The sequence below is a fragment of the Salvelinus fontinalis genome, chromosome 1 (genome assembly GCF_029448725.1).
Source record: "Salvelinus fontinalis isolate EN_2023a chromosome 1, ASM2944872v1, whole genome shotgun sequence".
NCBI lineage: Eukaryota > Metazoa > Chordata > Actinopteri > Salmoniformes > Salmonidae > Salvelinus > Salvelinus fontinalis.
The window spans coordinates 11,967,609-11,991,057 of NC_074665.1; the positions used below are offsets into that span (position 1 = coordinate 11,967,609).

General features: G+C 45.2%; 1 protein-coding gene across 4 annotated transcripts in view; it reads right to left on the reverse strand.

Moving 5' to 3' along the window:
- The window catches only part of LOC129815866 (myocardin-like), a 96,355-nt gene that overhangs the window by 58,221 nt on the left and 14,685 nt on the right, over nucleotides 1–23,449 (reverse strand). For all 4 annotated transcript variants that reach the window (XM_055870237.1, XM_055870195.1, XM_055870141.1 and 1 more), the window contains exon 2: nucleotides 21,368–21,433. In XM_055870237.1, the coding sequence (XP_055726212.1) occupies nucleotides 21,368–21,433 (66 nt within the window). The remainder of the gene's footprint in view (nucleotides 1–21,367; nucleotides 21,434–23,449) is intronic.

Consider the following 23,449-nt stretch of genomic DNA (forward strand, 5'->3'; position numbering starts at 1 on the left):
TGCTTTTGTAGAATACTGGTGTCTGATTCATAATTTGCACCTCAATTAGAAGTAAAGGGACTGCAATTCCATTGAATTGGGGATTGCTTAACCAAAATATGCCACAAGACCTAGAATTTACTTATGTGTATCCCACAAAAAAGGTTCACTGTTATAAGCTAACTTTTTTGATGAATTTAAGCAAAATTCCCCATATTCCAGGGCTTAACTTTCCATGAAAAATTACCTGAAAAGTTTCAGACCCTTTGCAACCTTACTTATGGCTGTTGGTTCCAGACAAGATGCTCTCAATGGTGCAGCTGTATAACTGTTTGAAGATATGAGGGCCCATGCCAGATCTCTTCAGCCTCCTGAAGGGGAGGAGTTATTGTCATGCCCTCTTCACGACTGTGTTGGTGTGTTTGGACCATGAAAGGTCCTTAGTGATGTGGACACCGAGGAACTTGAAGCTCTCGACCCGCTCCAATACAGCCCCATTGATGTGAATGGGTGCATGCTCGGCCCTCGGTTTCCTGTAGTCCACGGTCAGCTCCTTTGTCTTGCTGATGTTGAGGGAGAGGTTGTTGTCCTGGCACCACCCGGCCAGGTCTCTGACCTTCTCCCTATAGGCTGTCTCATCGTCGTCGGTGATCAGGCCTACCACCGCTGTGTCTTCTGCAAACGTAATGATGGTGTTGGAGTCGTGCTTGGCCATGCAGTCGTGGGTGAACAGGAGGGAATCCCATGTTGAGGGTCAGCGTGGCAGATGTGTTGTTGCCTACCATCACCACCTGGGAAGTCCTGGATCCCGTTGCAGAGGGAGTTCTTCAGTCCCAAGTTCATTAGCTTAGTGACAATTACTGTGGGGACGATGTCGTCGATGCACTTACTAATGAAGCCAGTGATTGATGTAGTAAACTCCTCAATGCCATCGGATGAGTCCCAAAACATATTCCAGTCTGTGATAGCAAAACAGTCCTGTAGCTTAGCATCTGTTTCATCGGACCACTTCCGTATTGTGCGTGTCACTGGTACTTCCTGTTTGAGTTTTTGCTTGTAAGCAGGAATAAGGAGGATAGAGGTATGGTCAAATTGGCCAAGTGGAGGGTGAGGGAGAGCTTTTTATGAGTCTCTGTGTGGAGTATAGGTGATCTAGAGGTTTTTCGCCTCTAGTTGCACAGGTGACATACTGGTAGAAATGAGGTAAAACGGATTTCAGTTTCCCTGCTTTAAAATCACCAGCCACTAGGGTTTTCTTGTTTGTTTACGGCCCTAAACAGCTCATTGAGTGCGGTCTTAGTGCCAGCATCGGTTTGTGGTAAATACGAAAAATATGGATTGAAATGCTCTTAGTAAATAGTATGATCTACAGCTTATCATGAGGTATTCTAACTCAGTAACTATTAGTATTGCTGTGTATGTTGTTGTATTGATGTTATAATCTCTCTATCAGCAGACCTCAACTGTTTTGAAGTCTCAGAGATCTAATATTTTCAAAAGATGATAAACAAAATTGAAGAGGTCATTGGCACATTACTGGTCAGCTGAACAACAGCCTTCTTCAATCAGATACCTTCGTAGGTGACTCACTGGAGCCATGTAAATCAGACAGTCAAAACAGAGATGTGGGGAGGGACACCCACAAACACAGACAAACACACACTCGCCCTTCTCCTCTGGACCCAAATACAGCTGCTGTTTGTCTCTATAAAGCATGTCCCTGTTCATAGTGAGGTAGAGTAAACCTCGCTGCTCCAGCCCTTTATTGACCACAATATGTTTACTGAAGAGACAGAGGAAGAGAACATAAAACCAGCGTATACAGAAACCCTGGCTGGACACATATAGAGAGCAGGACTAACATACTTGGATGTAAGAGAAACTTTTGAATATGTCCCAATCACATACTTTGGGTTAAGGGACCCTTCATTGTTTGCTGAAGTTTTTCCTCTCTCCAGCTTGTATACAAAATAGTATGCTTTAATAGTGTTGCCACGGTTACCACATAACTTCTATGGGGAAGCTATGACGTTACAAACTATACTAACAACACTGCATACTATTCAATTAATTCTTGTGGTTACTTGTGATTCACACTAAATGTAAAAGTTTGACTACTTTTAGTATTTCACTGCAGCTGTATAGGCTCATCTTCACTCCACTGAAGAGTTAAAACACACAATTTTCAAACTCAAAAACAAACTCAAAGTATAGTCATGTTTATCTGTGAAAAATCACACACAGGTTCATGTGAGTCACACACCTCAAGATGCAGGCAGATAGGTGTTACTCGGTGATACATGTCGTGGCGGCTGCCTGTCTGAAGGCAGCAGTCAAGTGGAATGATATTCTTGTGCAGCAGCTCCATGGGGCCAGGTCTCAGGGACAGTTTGTCACTGACGTCATCTGCCAGACAGGCGCTCTTCAGTCTCAGCTGAGCCTCCATGGAAGAAACGTCCCCCGCCCGGTCAACATGTACCCAGCAAGCAAAACCAACTGTTACCTCCCTGGACTCTTCTCAGGGACCCCCAGCTGTTCCAGAGGTAGTTCACTAGATTCAACTTGTCAATTCAGAATAATAACACAATAATACAATATAATATGGCTGACCAGAATTAAAAAAAAAACTGTATGGTGCTTCAAAAGCATCTACAATCTTTCAGATAAGGTTCTTTATGGAACCATTTCCCATAAAGGTTCTATAAAAACACAAAATGTGTTCTACATAGCCTTCTACAAGGGTTGTAACTATAGCAGAACCCTTTTTGATGCTATAAATAACTTTTTGTAATGGTTCTTTGTAGAACACACAGGTTCCATTTAGAACTTTACGAGCAAAGTTCTTCATATATCCTTCAAAAAAAGGGTTCCACCCTTACACAGTACTATTTAGAACCATCTTTTTTCGGTGTGAAGGCAGTTCGATTCCCTCCACTAGATACGTTTTTTGGTGTGAAGGCAGTCCGATTCCCTCCACTAGATACGTTTTTTGGTGTGAAGGCAGTCCGATTCCCTCCACTAGAGACGTTTTTTGGTGTGAAGGCAGTCCGATTCCCTCCACTAGAGACGTTTTTTGGTGTGAAGGCAGTCCGATTCCCTCCACTAGAGACGTTTTTTGGTGTGAAGGCAGTCCGATTCCCTCCACTAGAGACGTTTTTTGGTGTGAAGGCAGTCCGATTCCCTCCACTAGAGACATTTTTTGTTGTTGAGCTAATTAAAAGGGGGACTGTGACATGGGTAAGACTGCCTTATGCGCACACACACTATACAAATAATAATCCTGGATTAGGTTGTCTCAATATCCGTGCTTCTTTTAGGATGGGTTACCTGCTGGTGTTGTGCAGCCTGAGCTACCTTGATTAATCCACGAGAGAAATAGTGAGAGCATTTATTGGGTAAAATCTTAAACCATTTACACTCCTATCTGTATACAGGTTGAAAATGGCAGATTTGGGCACTGATAAACGTCTCAATTGGAACGCAGTGGCTGTACAGTAACATGCTATACATGACGTCAGAGTTCTGGCTCTGCGCTTCACTGAGCTGTGTGTGTTTGACTGACAGCCGTTCTGAACTTGAGCACCTCGCGCCACAACAAGTTGCCCACATCCCTTTTACAATTGTTTTGTAGTCTGAGGGAAATGCTGTAGAGGATTCTATGTATTTTGAAGGATGAGACGTTGAGGATTATATAAATGTCATTCAAGCAAGCTAAAACACCTGGTAGTCCAAATGTGCACTTCACATTTCCATACCATCAAACTCATGTCATATACAGTGTCAACGTTTATAATCATTATGTTTGAATTACAGTTACCAGATGACATGGCGTCATACCCTGGGTTGTTCTGAACAGAATACCCTGTGTTTGTCTATTGGGAAGAACATTTGTTCACTCATGACTTCTTTTTATGGGCAGTGGCGAACCCGTCATTCAGGGCAGGCCACTTTCTTTTTGCCTGTTTTGCATGTTGTTTAAGCATTAGTACGTGTCACATATCAATTTGCAAACAATGTAAAACAAAATAAAAAATAATTGAGTTAATAAAGCCTCCATACAAACATGGTCTCTTTTTTGCTTTCTTCAGTAAAGCAGCTCCAAAATGCAGGATTTTCAACCTAGTGCTTGAAGTGTTGGTGGGGAAGCCAGCAGAAAATACAGAACGTAGGGGTTGGTAATGTTCTCTAGTTGTGCCATGAGAGAGCTCAAAGATTCAAGCCCCTTCGGTGCTGCCATAGAGTTACATTAGAGTGCCCATCCAAGAAGGCTCAAGGTCATTGGCCACAGATAAAATGACGTCATATCAAGTTATATCTACAGTAGCTTTGATTGGACTGCTCATGTCAACATCATACTTTCAAAATCTTAGCTAGAGTCATCATCAATCAAGTTGACAATCTACAAAGAGAAACAATGAAGACAAATTACAGATAAAATGTATCGGTGCTCATCGGCCATTGGACATAAACATTACACAACAAGTTGGAAATTGCAAATTCAACAATGAGTGGTTTGGAATCCCTAGCCTGTTATTCAGTGGAGTGGGTGTGTGGTCCCACTTCTGGGATGAAGGGTATTTTTTCCAAGGTTAAAATGCTAAACATTCAACATTGGCCATGCTGTAAATCCAGCATTATTTCTGCCGCACTCAAAACAACTTAACTCAGAACTGGGAAATCTGACGTTGAATTCAAGACAACTGGGAACTCTGTAAAAAAACGAGCTCCAACTGGCAAAATACGTTTTGAATGGTCATCCAACTTGGAATTGTAAGTCGGGAACTCGGGCCTCTTTCTAGAGCTACGACCTGAAGATCACTGACGTCATCATGATTCAACCTTGTTTTTTTTCAGAGTTCCAAGTTGTCTTGAAAGTACCATAAATCCAGAGAATGTAAGACTTTGATGACAAAGTTTGATGACAAAATTTGCCTACGAAGCACCGCCACGCCACCTTCCGGTGCAAGTGAGCACAACAAGGCGAGTCCAAAAATGTATTGTATGCTGCTGCTTAAATGATGTAATATGCCAGGGAAATATGTATACTGTAGCTAAGAAAGTAATAAATACTAAGTGTATGTTGTGGAATAAACTGTTAGTAGCCCATGTGCCTCACCCTAATAATTTGGTCTATTTTCACCTCTTAATTCCACCTACTGTTCTGACCTGGTGGTGCACATGTACTTCATTTATCCTACGGTTCTGACTCGGTGTACAGGGAGAACACTGTAAGAGCGGCCCATGTTCTGAATTATGTCCTAGCTCGCTCATTAATGTCTTAATCGAAATGACGGATTTCCTCTTATCCGCTTGTCGTCCCCTTATGCCATAGTTTGTACATCTCAATTGTCAGTAGAAACCATATTTGTTCAAGCAATGTTTTGAAGGCAGTAAAAGAGGCTCAATTAACCGTTTCGCTGCCTAGTCAAGGCTCCGCTGATAGCCAGGTGTAGCAGTGGTGTTGGGACTGCTGTTGGGACTCTGCTGTTGGGACAGTTTTATGTATTGTAGGCCCAGCAGTTTGTCGGCACCGTTTGTCACAGTTATAGTGTAACTAATGTATTGTTTAGTGTTGTGTTGTGTAGCGGCTTTGCTGGCATGTATCTAATGTTTTGCCCCACCAAGATTTACATGCTAAAATCACCCCTTTTTATGAGCAGCAACATTCTGATGGGTTTCCCTGAATTGCATTGTGAAAGCCGAAGACCATAACATCGTATTTTCTAACTACACAAGTCATGTTGTCAAATAGAACAGGCTTTCCAATGACACCCAGATTGTTTTTGGGGATTGCATAAACAACAACAGTAATTGTGTGAGGACAGGGTTGTGTTACAAACAAAACAGCTACAAGTGTGCTTGCTCTAGTTGCTCCAAGGCAAAGCTAGGAGAGCTCAAAAAAACACCCTATAGTCGAATACTTCTTTGAATCACAAAAGAGTGGCTGGGTTAAATGAGGAAGACACATTTCGGTTGAATGCATTCGCCCATGACTGCGTGGCCATGCACGCCTCCAACTCGATCATGAAGTTTGCAGACGACACAACTGTACTAGGCTTGATCACCAACAACAACGAGACAGCCTATAGGGAGGAGGTGAGGGCACTTGGAGTGTGGTGTCAGGAAAACAACCTCACACAATGTCAACAAAACAAAGGAGATGATTGTGGACTTCAGGAAACAGCAGAGGGAGCACCCCCCTATCCACATCGACGGGACAGCAGTGGAGAAGGTGGAAAGTTTTAAGTTCCTCGGCGTTCACACGGACAAATTGAAATGGTTCACCCACACAGATAGTGTGGTGAAGAAGGCGCAACAGCGCCTCTTCAACCTCAGAAGGCTGAAGAAATTTGGCTTGTCACCTAAAACCCTCACAAACTTTTACAGATGCACAATTGAGACCATCCTGTCAGGCTGTATCACCGCTTGGTACAGAAACTGCACCACCCACAACGGCAGGGCTCTTCAGAGGGTGGTGTGGTCTGCACAATGCATCACCAGGGGCAAACTACCTGCCCTCCAGGACACTTACAGCATCCGATGTCACAGGAAGGCCAACAACTACCCGAGCCACTGCCTGTTCACCCCGCTACCATCCAGAAGGCGAGGTCAGTCTCAAGGCCATCAGACTCTTAAACAGCCATCACTAACACAGGGACGCTGCTGCCTACACACAGGATTGAATCATTGACCACTCAAACAATGAATCACTAGTCACTTTTTTAATACCACTTTAATAATGATGTTTACCTATCTTGCAATACTCATCCCATATGTACACTACCGTTCAAAAGTTTGTGGTCACTTAGAAATGTCATTTTTTTTAAAGCACATTTTTTCTCCATTAAAATAACATCAAATTGATCAGAAATACAGTGTAGACATTGTTAATGTTGTAAATTACTATTATAGCTGGAAATTGCAGATTTTTTATGGAATATCTATCTAGATATTGCTGATAATGGGCCTCTACATCTACTATCAGCAACCATCACTCCTGTGTTCCAATGGCACGTTGTGTTAGCTGATCCAAGTTTATAATTTTAAAAGGCTAATTGATTATTAGAAAACCATTTTGCAATTATGTTAGCACAGCTGAAAACTGTGGGCTGATTAATTAAAGAAGTAATAAAACTGGCCTTCTTTAGACTAGTTGAGTATCTGGAGCATCAGCATTTGTGGGTTCGATTACAGGTTCAAAATGGCCAGAAACAAAGAAAATTCTTCTGAAACTCATCAGTCTATTCTTGTTCTGATAAATGAAGGCTATTCCATGCGAGAAATTGCCAAGAAACTGAAGTCTCAAAGTTTTGCTCGCCAGAGGTAGAGTATCTCATGATAAGCTGTAGACCATACTATTTACCAAGAGAGTTTTTGTCTATTTACCACCACAAACCGATGCTGCCACTAAGACTGCACTCAACGAGCTGTATAAAGTCATAAGCAAACAAGAAAATGCTCATCCAGAGGCCAGTAATTTCAATGCACGGAAACTTAAATCCGTTTACCTCATTTCTACCAGTATGTTACATGTGCAACAAGAGAAGAAAAACTCTAGAGCACCTTAATTCCACACAAATATGCGTAGAAACTCTCCCTTCCCCTCCATTTGGCAAATCTGACCATAATTCTATCCTTCTGATTCCTGCTTACAAGCAAAAACTAAAGCAGGAAGCACCAGTGACTCGCTCAATATGGAAGTGGTCAGATGATGCAGATGCTAAGCTACAGGACTGTTTTGCTAGCACAGACTGGAATATGTTCCGGGACTCATCCGATGGCATTGAGGTGTATACCACATCAGTCACCGGCTTCATCAATAAGTGCATTGTTGACGTTGTCCCCACAGTGACTGTACGTACATACCCCAACCAGAAGCCATGGATTACTGGCAACATCCACACTGAGCTAAAGGGTAGAGCTGCTGCTTTCAAGTAGTGGGACTCTAACCCAGACACTTATAAGAAATCCCACTATGCCCTCAGACGAACCATCAAACAGGCAAAGCGTAAATACAGGACTAAGATTGAATCCTCCTACACCGGCTCAGACGTTCGTCGTATGTGGCATGGCTTGCAACTATTACGGACAACAAAGGGAAGCCTTAATAAAACCGTACAGAATGGCAAATAACAGAGCTCATTGACTCTCGGTTACACTGTCAGAGGTTTGGCTTTGACTCTCCAGTCCTCTGAAGGATAATATAGTGTGTGCGTGTGTGTAACCAGTGGTTACACTGTCAGAGGTTTGGCTTTGACTCTCCAGTCCTCTGAAGGATAATATAGTGTGTGCGTGTGTGTAACCAGTGGTTACACTGATGTGTGCGGAGGAACAGAAACCAGAGACCCGGCATGGCCTATCAGTTTCTGGGAGTCTCCCGGAGATAAAGCAAGCAGCAAGGGAAAACGTGATTGGTTGACAGGGCAGATACTCTTTTAGAAATGTTTTTCGATTGGACGTTTATCTGGTGATAGTAGGCGAGAGGGCGGCGGTACACATGAAAAGGGTTTTGGCATCTATTAACTTTCTCACACACACACACACACACACACACACACACACACACACACACACACACACACACACACACACACACACACACACACACACACACACACACACACACACACACTAATCCCTCTGGACTGCATTCCCCCTGCACGCACCATTGTTTATAAATACCCAGGCAAGTGCACTCACACAGAATACAACTCTGCCTCTATAGTGGAGATGCCCTTGTTTTTCTAACAGATGTTAGCCAGTTTGTAATATACTTATAGGAGCATTAAATGCAGACGAAATATGTCAATTTCATGACTCCAGTTCATATTATGAGGTTAGAGGTATAGATCATAGATCCGCTTGTATCATATCATGAGGTTAGAGGTATAGATCATAGATCCGCTTGTATCATATTATGAGGTTAGAGGTATAGATTATAGATCCGCTTGTATCATATCATGGGGTTAGAGGTATAGATTATAGATCCGCTTGTATCATATTATGAGGTTAGAGGTATAGATTATAGATCCGCTTGTATCATATCATGGGGTTAGAGGTATAGATCATAGATCCGCTTGTATCATATCATGGGGTTAGAGGTATAGATTATAGATCCGCTTGTATCATATTATGGGGTTAGAGGTTTAGATCACATTTAACACAGTGTTATGGGGATGAGGGGTGTCTGGTTACACAGTGTTATGGACTAGGTTGTGTTATCATGAGGTAAGAGCGTCGGCTCGAAAAAGTGAGGACAGGTAGGGTGACGTGTTTCAGCGCCGTTGTCCTATGTTGCAAGTTCAATTTAACTCTCTCTCTCTCTCTAGTAACGCAGTCCATGGTGTCCCACTCTCTCTCTCTCTCTCTAGTAACGCAGTCCATGGTGTACCTCTCTCTCTCTCTCTCTCTAGTAACGCAGTCCATGGTGTCCCACTCTCTCTCTCTCTCTCTAGTAACGCAGTCCATGGTGTCCCACTCTCTCTCTCTCTCTCTAGTAACGCAGTCCATGGTGTTCCACTCTCTCTCTCTCTCTCTAGTAACGCAGTCCATGGTGTTCCACTCTCTCTCTCTCTCTAGTAACGCAGTCCATGGTGTACCTCTCTCTCTCTCTCTCTCTAGTAACGCAGTCCATGGTGTCTCTCTCTCTCTCTCTCTCTCTAGTAACGCAGTCCATGGTGTTCCACTCTCTCTCTCTCTCTCTAGTAACGCAGTCCATGGTGTCTCTCTCTCTCTCTCTCTCTCTCTAGTAACGCAGTCCATGGTGTACCTCTCTCTCTCTCTCTCTCTAGTAACGCAGTCCATGGTGTACCTCTCTCTCTCTCTCTCTCTAGTAACGCAGTACATGGTGTCCCACTCTCTCTCTCTCTCTAGTAACGCAGTCCATGGTGTACCTCTCTCTCTCTCTCTCTCTAGTAACGCAGTACATGGTGTCTCTCTCTCTCTCTCTCTCTCTAGTAACGCAGTCCATGGTGTACCTCTCTCTCTCTCTCTCTCTAGTAACGCAGTACATGGTGTCTCTCTCTCACTCTCTCTCTCTAGTAACGCAGTCCATGGTGTACCTCTCTCTCTCTCTCTCTCTAGTAACGCAGTACATGGTGTCTCTCTCTCTCTCTCTCTCTCTAGTAACGCAGTCCATGGTGTCTCTCTCTCTCTCTCTCTCTCTCTAGTAACGCAGTCCATGGTGTCTCTCTCTCTCTCTCTCTCTCTAGTAACGCAGTCCATGGTCTCTCTCTCTCTCTCTCTCTCTCTCTAGTAACGCAGTCCATGGTGTCCCTCTCTCTCTCTCTCTCTCTAGCAACGCAGTACATGGTGTCCCACTCTCTCTCTCTCTCTCTCTCTCTCTAGTAATGCAGTACATGGTGTTCCACTCTCTGTCTCTCTCTAGTAATGCAGTACATGGTGTCCCACTCTCTCTCTCTCTCTCTAGTAATGCAGTACATGGTGTCCCTCTCTCTCTCTCTAGTAATGCAGTACATGGTGTCCCTCTCTCTCTCTCTAGTAATGCAGTACATGGTGTTCCACTCTCTCTCTCTCTCTAGTAATGCAGTACATGGTGTTCCACTCTCTCTCTCTCTCTAGTAATGCAGTACATGGTGTTCCACTCTCTCTCTCTCTCTCTAGTAATGCAGTACATGGTATCTCTCTCTCTCTCTAGCAACGCAGTACATGGTGTCCCACTCTCTCTCTCTCTCTAGTAATGCAGTACATGGTGTTCCACTCTCTGTCTCTCTCTAGTAATGCAGTACATGGTGTCCCACTCTCTCTCTCTCTCTCTAGTAATGCAGTACATGGTGTTCCACTCTCTCTCTCTCTCTAGTAATGCAGTACATGGTGTTCCACTCTCTCTCTCTCTAGTAATGCAGTACATGGTGTTCCACTCTCTCTCTCTAGTAATGCAGTACATAGTGTCCCACTCTCTCTCTCTCTAGTAATGCAGTACATGGTGTTCCACTCTCTCTCTCTAGTAATGCAGTACATGGTGTCCCACTCTCTCTCTCTCTCTCTCTCTAGTAATGCAGTACATGGTGTTCCACTCTCTCTCTCTAGTAATGCAGTACATGGTGTCCCTCTCTCTCTCTCTAGTAATGCAGTACATGGTGTTCCACTCTCTCTCTCTCTAGTAATGCAGTACATGGTGTCCCACTCTCTCTCTCTCTCTCTAGTAATGCAGTACATGGTGTTCCACTCTCTCTCTCTCTCTAGTAATGCAGTACATGGTGTTCCACTCTCTCTCTCTCTAGTAATGCAGTACATGGTGTTCCACTCTCTCTCTCTCTCTAGTAATGCAGTACATAGTGTTCCACTCTCTCTCTCTCTCTCTAGTAATGCAGTCCATGGTGTCTCTCTCTCTCTCTCTCTCTAGTAACGCAGTCCATGGTGTACCTCTCTCTCTCTCTCTCTCTAGTAACGCAGTCCATGGTGTACCTCTCTCTCTCTCTCTCTCTAGTAACGCAGTACATGGTGTCCCACTCTCTCTCTCTCTCTCTAGTAACGCAGTCCATGGTGTACCTCTCTCTCTCTCTCTCTCTAGTAACGCAGTACATGGTGTCTCTCTCTCTCTCTCTCTCTCTAGTAACGCAGTCCATGGTGTCTCTCTCTCTCTCTCTCTCTCTAGTAACGCAGTCCATGGTGTCTCTCTCTCTCTCTCTCTCTCTAGTAACGCAGTCCATGGTGTCTCTCTCTCTCTCTCTCTCTCTCTCTAGTAATGCAGTACATGGTGTTCCACTCTCTGTCTCTCTCTAGTAATGCAGTACATGGTGTCCCACTCTCTCTCTCTCTCTCTAGTAATGCAGTACATGGTGTTCCACTCTCTCTCTCTCTCTAGTAATGCAGTACATGGTGTTCCACTCTCTCTCTCTCTAGTAATGCAGTACATGGTGTTCCACTCTCTCTCTCTAGTAATGCAGTACATAGTGTCCCACTCTCTCTCTCTCTAGTAATGCAGTACATGGTGTTCCACTCTCTCTCTCTAGTAATGCAGTACATGGTGTCCCACTCTCTCTCTCTCTCTCTCTCTAGTAATGCAGTACATGGTGTTCCACTCTCTCTCTCTAGTAATGCAGTACATGGTGTCCCTCTCTCTCTCTCTAGTAATGCAGTACATGGTGTTCCACTCTCTCTCTCTCTCTAGTAATGCAGTACATGGTGTCCCACTCTCTCTCTCTAGTAATGCAGTACATGGTGTCCGACTCTCTCTCTCTAGTAATGCAGTACATGGTGTCCCTCTCTCTCTCTCTAGTAATGCAGTACATGGTGTTCCACTCTCTCTCTCTCTCTAGTAATGCAGTACATGGTGTCCCACTCTCTCTCTCTAGTAATGCAGTACATGGTGTCCGACTCTCTCTCTCTCTCTAGTAATGCAGTACATGGTGTCCCTCTCTCTCTCTCTCTCTAGTAATGCAGTACATGGTGTCCCTCTCTCTCTCTCTCTCTCTAGTAATGCAGTACATGGTGTCCCACTCTCTCTCTCTCTTTAGTAATGCAGTACATGGTGTCCCACTCTCTCTCTCTCTCTAGTAATGCAGTACATGGTGTTCCACTCTCTCTCTCTCTCTCTCTAGTAATGCAGTACATGGTGTCCCACTCTCACTCTCTCTCTCTCGTAATGCAGTACATGGTGTCCGACTCTCACGCTCTCTAGTAATGCAGTACATGGTGTCCCTCTCTCTCTCTCTCTCTAGTAATGCAGTACATGGTGTCCCACTCTCTCTCTCTCTCTAGTAATGCAGTACATGGTGTTCCACTGTCTCTCTCTCTCTAGTAATGCAGTACATGGTGTTCCACTCTCTCTCTCTCTCTAGTAATGCAGTACATGGTGTTCCACTCTCTCTCTCTCTCTAGTAATGCAGTACATGGTGTTCCACTGTCTCTCTCTCTCTAGTAATGCAGTACATGGTGTTCCACTCTCTCTCTCTCTCTAGTAATGCAGTACATGGTGTCCCACTCTCTGTCTCTCTCTAGTAATGCAGTACATGGTGTTCCACTCTCTCTCTCTCTCTAGTAATGCAGTACATGGTGTTCCACTATCTCTCTCTCTCTCTAGTAATGCAGTACATGGTGTCCCACTCTCTCTCTCTAGTAATGCAGTACATGGTGTCCCACTCTCTCTCTCTAGTAATGCAGTACATGGTGTCCCTCTCTCTCTCTCTAGTAATGCAGTACATGGTGTTCCACTCTCTCTCTCTCTCTAGTAATGCAGTACATGGTGTCCCACTCACTCTCTCTAGCAATGCAGTACATGGTGTCCCTCTCTCTCTCTCTCTCTAGTAATGCAGTACATGGTGTCCCTCTCTCTCTCTCTCTAGTAATGCAGTACATGGTGTTCCACTCTCTCTCTCTAGTAATGCAGTACATGGTGTCCCACTCTCTCTCTCTCTCTCTCTCTAGTAATGCAGTACATGGTGTCCCACTCTCTCTCTCTAGTAATGCAGTACATGGTGTCCCACTTTCTATCTCTAGTAATGCAGTACATGGTGTCCCACTCTCTCTCTCTAGTAATGCAGTACATGGTGTCCCTCTCTCTCTCTCTCTGGTAATGCAGTACATGGTGTCCCACTCTCTCTCTAGTAATGCAGTACATGGTGTCCCACTCTCTCTCTAGTAATGCAGTACATGGTGTCCCACTCTCTCTCTCTCTCTCTAGTAATGCAGTACATGGTGTCCCACTCTCTCTCTAGTAATGCAGTACATGGTGTCCCACTCTCTCTCTAGTAATGCAGTACATGGTGTCCCACTCTCTCTCTCTCTCTAGTAATGCAGTACATGGTGTCCCACTCTCTCTCTAGTAATGCAGTACATGGTCTCCCACTCTCTCTCTCTCTCTAGTAATGCAGTACATGGTGTCCCACTCTCTCTCTAGTAATGCAGTACATGGTGTCCCACTCTCTCTCTCTCTCTCTCTAGTAATGCAGTACATGGTGTCCCACTCTCTCTCTAGTAATGCAGTACTTGGTGTCCCACTCTCTCTAGTAATGCAGTACATGGTGTCCCACTCTCTCTCTCTCTCTAGTAATGCAGTACATGGTGTCCCACTCTCTCTAGTAATGCAGTACATGGTGTCCCACTCTCTCTAGTAATGCAGTACATGGTGTCCCACTCTCTCTCTCTCTCTCTAGTAATGCAGTACATGGTGTCCCACTCTCTCTCTCTCTCTAGTAATGCAGTACATGGTGTCCCACTCTCTCTAGTAATGCAGTACATGGTGTCCCACTCTCTTTCTCTCTCTCTAGTAATGCAGTACATGGTGTCCCTCTCTCTCTCTCTCTCTAGTAATGCAGTACACGGTGTCTCTCTCTCTCTCTCTCTCTAGTAATGCAGTACATGGTGTCCCACTCTCTCTCTCTAGTAATGCAGTACATGGTGTCCCTCTCTCTCTCTCTAGTAATGCAGTACATGGTGTCCCACTCTCTCTCTCTCTAGTAATGCAGTACATGGTGTCCCACTCTCTCTCTCTCTAGTAATGCAGTACATGGTGTCCCACTCTCTCTCTCTCTCTAGTAATGCAGTACATGGTGTCCCTCTCTCTCTCTCTCTCTCTCTAGTAATGCAGTACATGGTGTCCCACTCTCTCTCTCTCTCTAGTAATGCAGTACATGGTGTCCCACTCTCTCTCTCTCTAGTAATGCAGTACATGGTGTCCCACTCTCTCTCTCTCTAGTAATGCAGTACATGGTGTCCCACTCTCTCTCTCTAGTAATGCAGTACATGGTGTCCGACTCTCTCTCTCTCTAGTAATGCAGTACATGGTGTCCCTATCTCTCTCTCTCTCTAGTAATGCAGTACATGGTGTCCCACTCTCTCTCTCTCTCTAGTAATGCAGTACATGGTGTCCCTCTCTCTCTCTCTCTCTAGTAATGCAGTACATGGTGTCCCACTCTCTCTCTCTCTCTAGTAATGCAGTACATGGTGTCCCACTCTGTCTCTCTCTAGTAATGCAGTACATGGTGTTCCACTCTCTCTCTCTCTCTCTAGTAATGCAGTACATGGTGTTCCACTCTCTCTCTCTCTCTCTCTCTCTAGTAATGCAGTACATGGTGTCCCTATCTCTCTCTCTCTCTAGTAATGCAGTACACGGTGTCCCACTCTCTCTCTCTCTAGTAATGCAGTACATGGTGTCCCTCTCTCTCTCTCTCTCTAGTAATGCAGTACATGGTGTCCCACTCTCTCTCTCTCTCTAGTAATGCAGTACATGGTGTCCCACTCTGTCTCTCTCTAGTAATGCAGTACATGGTGTTCCACTCTCTCTCTCTCTCTCTAGTAATGCAGTACATGGTGTTCCACTCTCTCTCTCTCTCTCTCTCTCTCTAGTAATGCAGTACATGGTGTCCCACTCTCTCTCTCTCTCTCTAGTAATGCAGTACATGGTGTCCCACTCTCTCTCTCTAGTAATGCAGTACATGGTGTCCCACTCTCTCTCTCTAGTAATGTAGTACATGGTGTCCCTCTCTCTCTCTCTTTAGTAATGCAGTACATGGTGTTCCACTCTCTCTCTCTCTCTAGTAATGCAGTACATGGTGTCCCACTCACTCTCTCTAGTAATGCAGTACATGGTGTCCCTCTCTCTCTCTCTCTCTCTCTAGTAATGCAGTACATGGTGTCCCTCTCTCTCTCTCTCTCTAGTAATGCAGTACATGGTGTTCCACTCTCTCTCTCTAGTAATGCAGTACATGGTGTCCCACCCTCTCTCTCTCTCTCTCTCTCTAGTAATGCAGTACATGGTGTCCCACTCTCTCTCTCTAGTAATGCAGTACATGGTGTCCCACTCTCTCTCTCTAGTAATGCATTACATGGTGTCCCTCTCTCTCTCTCTCTGGTAATGCAGTACATGGTGTCCCACTCTCTCTCTAGTAATGCAGTACATGGTGTCCCACTCTCTCTCTCTCTCTCTAGTAATGCAGTACATGGTGTCCCACTCTCTCTCTCTCTCTAGTAATGCAGTACATGGTGTCCCACTCTCTCTCTAGTAATGCAGTACATGGTGTCCCACTCTCTCTCTCTCTCTAGTAATGCAGTACATGGTGTTCCACTCTCTCTCTCTCTAGTAATGCAGTACATGGTGTCCCTCTCTCTCTCTCTCTCTCTAGTAATGCAGTACATGGTGTCCCTCTCTCTCTCTCTCTAGTAATGCAGTACATGGTGTCCCACTCTCTCTCTCTAGTAATGCAGTACATGGTGTCCCACTCTCTCTCTCTAGTAATGCAGTACATGGTGTCCCTCTCTCTCTCTCTAGTAATGCAGTACATGGTGTCCCACTCTCTCTCTAGTAATGCAGTACATGGTGTCCCACTCTCTCTCTCTCTCTCTCTAGTAATGCAGTACATGGTGTCCCACTCTCTCTCTCTCTCTAGTAATGCAGTACATGGTGTTCCACTCTCTCTCTCTCGCTAGTAATGCAGTACATGGTGTTCCACTCTCTCTCTCTCTCTCTAGTAATGCAGTACATAGTGTCCCACTCTCTCTCTCTCTAGTAATGCAGTACATGGTGTTCCACTCTCTCTCTCTAGTAATGCAGTACATGGTGTCCCACTCTCTCTCTCTCTCTAGTAATGCAGTACATGGTGTTCCACTCTCTCTCTCTAGTAATGCAGTACATGGTGTCCCTCTCTCTCTCTCTAGTAATGCAGTACATGGTGTTCCACTCTCTCTCTCTCTCTAGTAATGCAGTACATGGTGTCCCACTCTCTCTCTCTAGTAATGCAGTACATGGTGTCCGACTCTCTCTCTCTAGTAATGCAGTACATGGTGTCCCTCTCTCTCTCTCTAGTAATGCAGTACATGGTGTTCCACTCTCTCTCTCTCTCTAGTAATGCAGTACATGGTGTCCCACTCTCTCTCTCTAGTAATGCAGTACATGGTGTCCGACTCTCTCTCTCTCTCTAGTAATGCAGTACATGGTGTCCCTCTCTCTCTCTCTCTCTAGTAATGCAGTACATGGTGTCCCTCTCTCTCTCTCTCTCTCTAGTAATGCAGTACATGGTGTCCCACTCTCTCTCTCTCTCTAGTAATGCAGTACATGGTGTCCCACTCTCTCTCTCTCTCTAGTAATGCAGTACATGGTGTTCCACTCTCTCTCTCTCTCTCTCTAGTAATGCAGTACATGGTGTCCCACTCTCTCTCTCTCTCTCTAGTAATGCAGTACATGGTGTCCGACTCTCTCTCTCTCTAGTAATGCAGTACATGGTGTCCCTCTCTCTCTCTCTCTCTAGTAATGCAGTACATGGTGTCCCACTCTCTCTCTCTCTCTAGTAATGCAGTACATGGTGTTCCACTGTCTCTCTCTCTCTAGTAATGCAGTACATGGTGTTCCACTCTCTCTCTCTCTCTAGTAATGCAGTACATGGTGTCCCACTCTCTGTCTCTCTCTAGTAATGCAGTACATGGTGTTCCACTCTCTCTCTCTCTAGTAATGCAGTACATGGTGTTCCACTATATCTCTCTCTCTCTCTCTCTCTAGTAATGCAGTACATGGTGTTCCACTATCTCTCTCTCTCTCTAGTAATGCAGTACATGGTGTCCCACTCTCTCTCTCTAGTAATGCAGTACATGGTGTCCCACTCTCTCTCTCTAGTAATGCAGTACATGGTGTCCCTCTCTCTCTCTCTAGTAATGCAGTACATGGTGTTCCACTCTCTCTCTCTCTCTAGTAATGCAGTACATGGTGTCCCACTCACTCTCTCTAGCAATGCAGTACATGGTGTCCCTCTCTCTCTCTCTCTCTAGTAATGCAGTACATGGTGTCCCTCTCTCTCTCTCTCTAGTAATGCAGTACATGGTGTTCCACTCTCTCTCTCTAGTAATGCAGTACATGGTGTCCCACTCTCTCTCTCTCTCTCTCTCTAGTAATGCAGTACATGGTGTCCCACTCTCTCTCTCTAGTAATGCAGTACATGGTGTCCCACTTTCTATCTCTAGTAATGCAGTACATGGTGTCCCACTCTCTCTCTCTAGTAATGCAGTACATGGTGTCCCTCTCTCTCTCTCTCTGGTAATGCAGTACATGGTGTCCCACTCTCTCTCTAGTAATGCAGTACATGGTGTCCCACTCTCTCTCTCTCTCTCTAGTAATGCAGTACATGGTGTCCCACTCTCTCTCTAGTAATGCAGTACATGGTGTCCCACTCTCTCTCTCTCTCTAGTAATGCAGTACATGGTGTCCCACTCTCTCTCTAGTAATGCAGTACATGGTGTCCCACTCTCTCTCTCTCTCTAGTAATGCAGTACATGGTGTCCCACTCTCTCTCTCTCTCTAGTAATGCAGTACATGGTGTCCCACTCTCTCTCTAGTAATGCAGTACATGGTGTCCCACTCTCTCTCTCTCTCTCTAGTAATGCAGTACATGGTGTCCCACTCTCTCTCTAGTAATGCAGTACATGGTGTCCCACTCTCTCTCTAGTAATGCAGTACATGGTGTCCCACTCTCTCTCTCTCTCTAGTAATGCAGTACATGGTGTCCCACTCTCTCTAGTAATGCAGTACATGGTGTCCCACTCTCTCTCTCTCTCTCTAGTAATGCAGTACATGGTGTCCCACTCTCTCTCTCTCTCTCTAGTAATGCAGTACATGGTGTCCCACTCTCTCTAGTAATGCAGTACATGGTGTCCCACTCTCTTTCTCTCTCTCTAGTAATGCAGTACATGGTGTCCCTCTCTCTCTCTCTCTCTAGTAATGCAGTACACGGTGTCTCTCTCTCTCTCTCTCTCTAGTAATGCAGTACATGGTGTCCCACTCTCTCTCTCTAGTAATGCAGTACATGGTGTCCCTCTCTCTCTCTCTAGTAATGCAGTACATGGTGTCCCACTCTCTCTCTCTCTAGTAATGCAGTACATGGTGTCCCACTCTCTCTCTCTCTAGTAATGCAGTACATGGTGTCCCACTCTCTCTCTCTCTCTAGTAATGCAGTACATGGTGTCCCTCTCTCTCTCTCTCTCTCTCTAGTAATGCAGTACATGGTGTCCCACTCTCTCTCTCTCTCTAGTAATGCAGTACATGGTGTCCCACTCTCTCTCTCTCTAGTAATGCAGTACATGGTGTCCCACTCTCTCTCTCTCTAGTAATGCAGTACATGGTGTCCCACTCTCTCTCTCTAGTAATGCAGTACATGGTGTCCGACTCTCTCTCTCTCTAGTAATGCAGTACATGGTGTCCCTATCTCTCTCTCTCTCTAGTAATGCAGTACATGGTGTCCCACTCTCTCTCTCTCTCTAGTAATGCAGTACATGGTGTCCCTCTCTCTCTCTCTCTAGTAATGCAGTACATGGTGTCCCTCTCTCTCTCTCTCTCTAGTAATGCAGTACATGGTGTCCCTCTCTCTCTCTCTCTCTAGTAATGCAGTACATGGTGTCCCACTCTCTCTCTCTAGTAATGCAGTACATGGTGTCCCACTCTCTCTCTCTCTCTAGTAATGCAGTACATGGTGTCCCTCTCTCTCTCTCTCTCTAGTAATGCAGTACATGGTGTCCCACTCTCTCTCTCTCTCTAGTAATGCAGTACATGGTGTCCCACTCTCTCTCTCTCTCTAGTAATGCAGTACATGGTGTCCCTCTCTCTCTCTCTCTCTAGTAATGCAGTACATGGTGTCCCACTCTCTCTCTCTCTCTAGTAATGCAGTACATGGTGTCCCACTCTGTCTCTCTCTAGTAATGCAGTACATGGTGTCCCACTCTCTCTCTCTCTCTAGTAATGCAGTACATGGTGTCCCTCTCTCTCTCTCTCTCTAGTAATGCAGTACATGGTGTCCCACTCTCTCTCTCTCTCTAGTAATGCAGTACATGGTGTCCCACTCTGTCTCTCTCTAGTAATGCAGTACATGGTGTTCCACTCTCTCTCTCTCTCTCTCTCTAGTAATGCAGTACATGGTGTTCCACTCTCTCTCTCTCTCTCTAGTAATGCAGTACATGGTGTCCCACTCTCTCTCTCTCTCTCTAGTAATGCAGTACATGGTGTCCCACTCTCTCTCTCTAGTAATGCAGTACATGGTGTCCCACTCTCTCTCTCTAGTAATGTAGTACATGGTGTCCCTCTCTCTCTCTCTTTAGTAATGCAGTACATGGTGTTCCACTCTCTCTCTCTCTCTAGTAATGCAGTACATGGTGTCCCACTCACTCTCTCTAGTAATGCAGTACATGGTGTCCCTCTCTCTCTCTCTCTCTCTCTAGTAATGCAGTACATGGTGTCCCTCTCTCTCTCTCTCTAGTAATGCAGTACATGGTGTTCCACTCTCTCTCTCTAGTAATGCAGTACATGGTGTCCCACCCTCTCTCTCTCTCTAGTAATGCAGTACATGGTGTCCCACTCTCTCTCTCTAGTAATGCAGTACATGGTGTCCCACTCTCTCTCTCTAGTAATGCATTACATGGTGTCCCTCTCTCTCTCTCTCTGGTAATGCAGTACATGGTGTCCCACTCTCTCTCTAGTAATGCAGTACATGGTGTCCCACTCTCTCTCTCTCTCTCTAGTAATGCAGTACATGGTGTCCCACTCTCTCTCTCTCTCTAGTAATGCAGTACATGGTGTCCCACTCTCTCTCTCTCTCTAGTAATGCAGTACATGGTGTTCCACTCTCTCTCTCTCTAGTAATGCAGTACATGGTGTCCCTCTCTCTCTCTCTCTCTAGTAATGCAGTACATGGTGTCCCTCTCTCTCTCTCTCTAGTAATGCAGTACATGGTGTCCCACTCTCTCTCTCTAGTAATGCAGTACATGGTGTCCCACTCTCTCTCTCTCTCTAGTAATGCAGTACATGGTGTCCCACTCTCTCTCTAGTAATGCAGTACATGGTGTCCCACTCTCTCTCTCTCTCTCTCTAGTAATGCAGTACATGGTGTCCCACTCTCTCTCTCTCTCTAGTAATGCAGTACATGGTGTTCCACTCTCTCTCTCTAGTAATGCAGTACATGGTGTCCCACTCTCTCTCTCTAGTAATGCAGTACATGGTGTCCCTCTCTCTCTCTCTCTAGTAATGCAGTACATGGTGTCCCACTCTCTCTCTAGTAATGCAGTACATGGTGTCCCACTCTCTCTCTCTCTCTCTCTAGTAATGCAGTACATGGTGTCCCACTCTCTCTCTCTCTCTAGTAATGCAGTACATGGTGTTCCACTCTCTCTCTCTCTAGTAATGCAGTACATGGTGTCCCTCTCTCTCTCTCTCTCTCTCTAGTAATGCAGTACATGGTGTCCCACTCTCTCTCTCTCTCTCTAGTAATGCAGTACATGGTGTCCCACTCTCTCTCTCTCTAGTAATGCAGTACATGGTGTCCCACTCTCTCTCTCTCTGTTAATGCAGTACATGGTGTCAAACACGCTTATGAGACACACTTGTCACGTTGGTGGCTGAGAGGTGTGTGTGTACACTTGCACGTGTATGTATGTGTAAAATAGTGTTACTCACGAGGCATGATGCCCTGGTCTGCAAGCTGCTTTCCAGTCCTCCTCTGCTGGAGTCTGAACTGCAGAACTACAGGGGGGAGATGGAGGAGGGAGACAGAGAGATGAGGGAGGGTATGAAAGGGTGGGTGGAAGGAGATACAGAGGGGTTGAGAAACTATTCTAATTTCAGCAGAGAAAGTATTGCTATGGTTGTGTGCCGGTGAGAGAATGGGGTTTGACAAATCATGAACCAAAATCATTGTATGAAAGTTCTCAAAGTTCTGATGCTACATTAACATCCTGAAAAATGCAGCAGCTTGCCACCATGCATCCCACTTCTGTCTTGCCTCTGAAGCTAAGAAGGGTTGGTCCTGGTCAGTCCCTGGATGGGAGACAAGATGCTGCTGGAATTGGTGCAGGAGGACCAGTAGGATGTACTGTTTCCTCTGGTCTAAAAGATATATATCCCAATGCCCCAGGGTAGTGATTGGGGACATTGCCCTGTGTAGGGTACCGTCTTTCAGATGGGATGTTAAACGGGTGTCTTGACTCTCTGTGGTCACTAAAGATCCCATGGCACTTATTGTCCGGGTGTTAACCCTGGTGTCCTGGCTAAATCCCCAATCTGGCCCTCATGGCTACCTAATCATCCCCAGCTTCCTATTGGCTCATTCATCCCCTTCCTCTGCCCTGTAACTATTTCCCAGGTCATTGCTGTAAATGTGGTAAAATAAGGGTTAAACAAATAAAAAAACAAGCTTCACGCCAATCTCTCTTTGTGCATAGAAGAGTTGCAGAGACACACAAAGTAAAAAATTATGCTGTGGGCTGACAAATATTTCTGGGAACAGGATGTCGGGAATGATAAACACACCTCCTGGCCTTTAAACAGATCTGCTAGGCAGTGTGTGGTCTGTCTGTGTTCTGACACACACACACTGGCCCTCGTCTGCCGATCCCCCTTAGCCTCTATCCAAAGTCCCTTGTGTGTGTGTGTGGAGTCTGGTGTGTGTGGGGGGGTCGTAGACGCCAGTTAACCCCATGTCAGTGTGCATGTGTGTGTTCTGTGCTCCCCTGCAGCAGAGGTCTCACAACGAGACCCTCCAGCTGAGACGGTAGTATGATCAGCCAGGTCACCCGTGATTCAAGTCAGTATTCAACGTCCATCCCATGTAGGGAGATGATGTGGAAACCGTTCACCAGGGGCAACAGTGAGAGCTGTTACCTTCAAGTCGTTTTTGGTTTTGCTAGGGCATTGTGGACAGGGATGGCGGATGGGCGTAAGCATCTGCCTCTGATTCCAAAGGTAGGAAGTTAAGAATCCAGCGATACAAAAGTTGTCTTTGAGATGTTTTGTTTTAACCGTATCCCAAACCTTAACCCTTACCTTAACCATTCAGAGTTAATGCCTAACGTTAAGAATTCAGAGATGATGCCAAAACTAAATCTTAAACACTTTGAAATGTGATGTTTGTAACCACATGGATAAACGTCTAACTATGACGTGAGACTGTGACAACTGGTTGAGTATGACCTGATGATTATCTCATCCCTCTCGGATGCTCTGAGTTTGTAGTGGACCGCTGAATGGACAGAGCTGTAGTTTCACGGCTCTGTTTCACCAATACGCCACGGGAGCATGTTTAAACAATGTCACACTGTCAACACTGACACTGACACATACTTGCTTGAGGTATGTGTGTGTCGGGCTTTATCTCTCCCTCCTCTCATCTACCTCTGTTACATAATTACATCATTCTCTAAACATCTGCTTGAGTCGACACAGCCATTCGCTCTGACTAGACACTGGGACAAAACGTGTCATAGTGCAAACTATTTTTCAGTATACTAACCTTTCAAATCACTTTGAATATCTCTTTCTGTCAATGGATCAAATACCCACTGGACCCTAGCCAGGTTGAAATTCAATATTATTAATACCTCATGAATCTATAAATACAATATCTCATAAATAGCCCAGTCTGTTGTTAGAAAAGCCTGTCAAGAGAGACTGATCACTGCTCTGGTGAGCTGACTTACTGGCATAGCACTAGACATTACGCTGTACAATAATGTCTATCACAGTCTAATCAAATCAAAATAT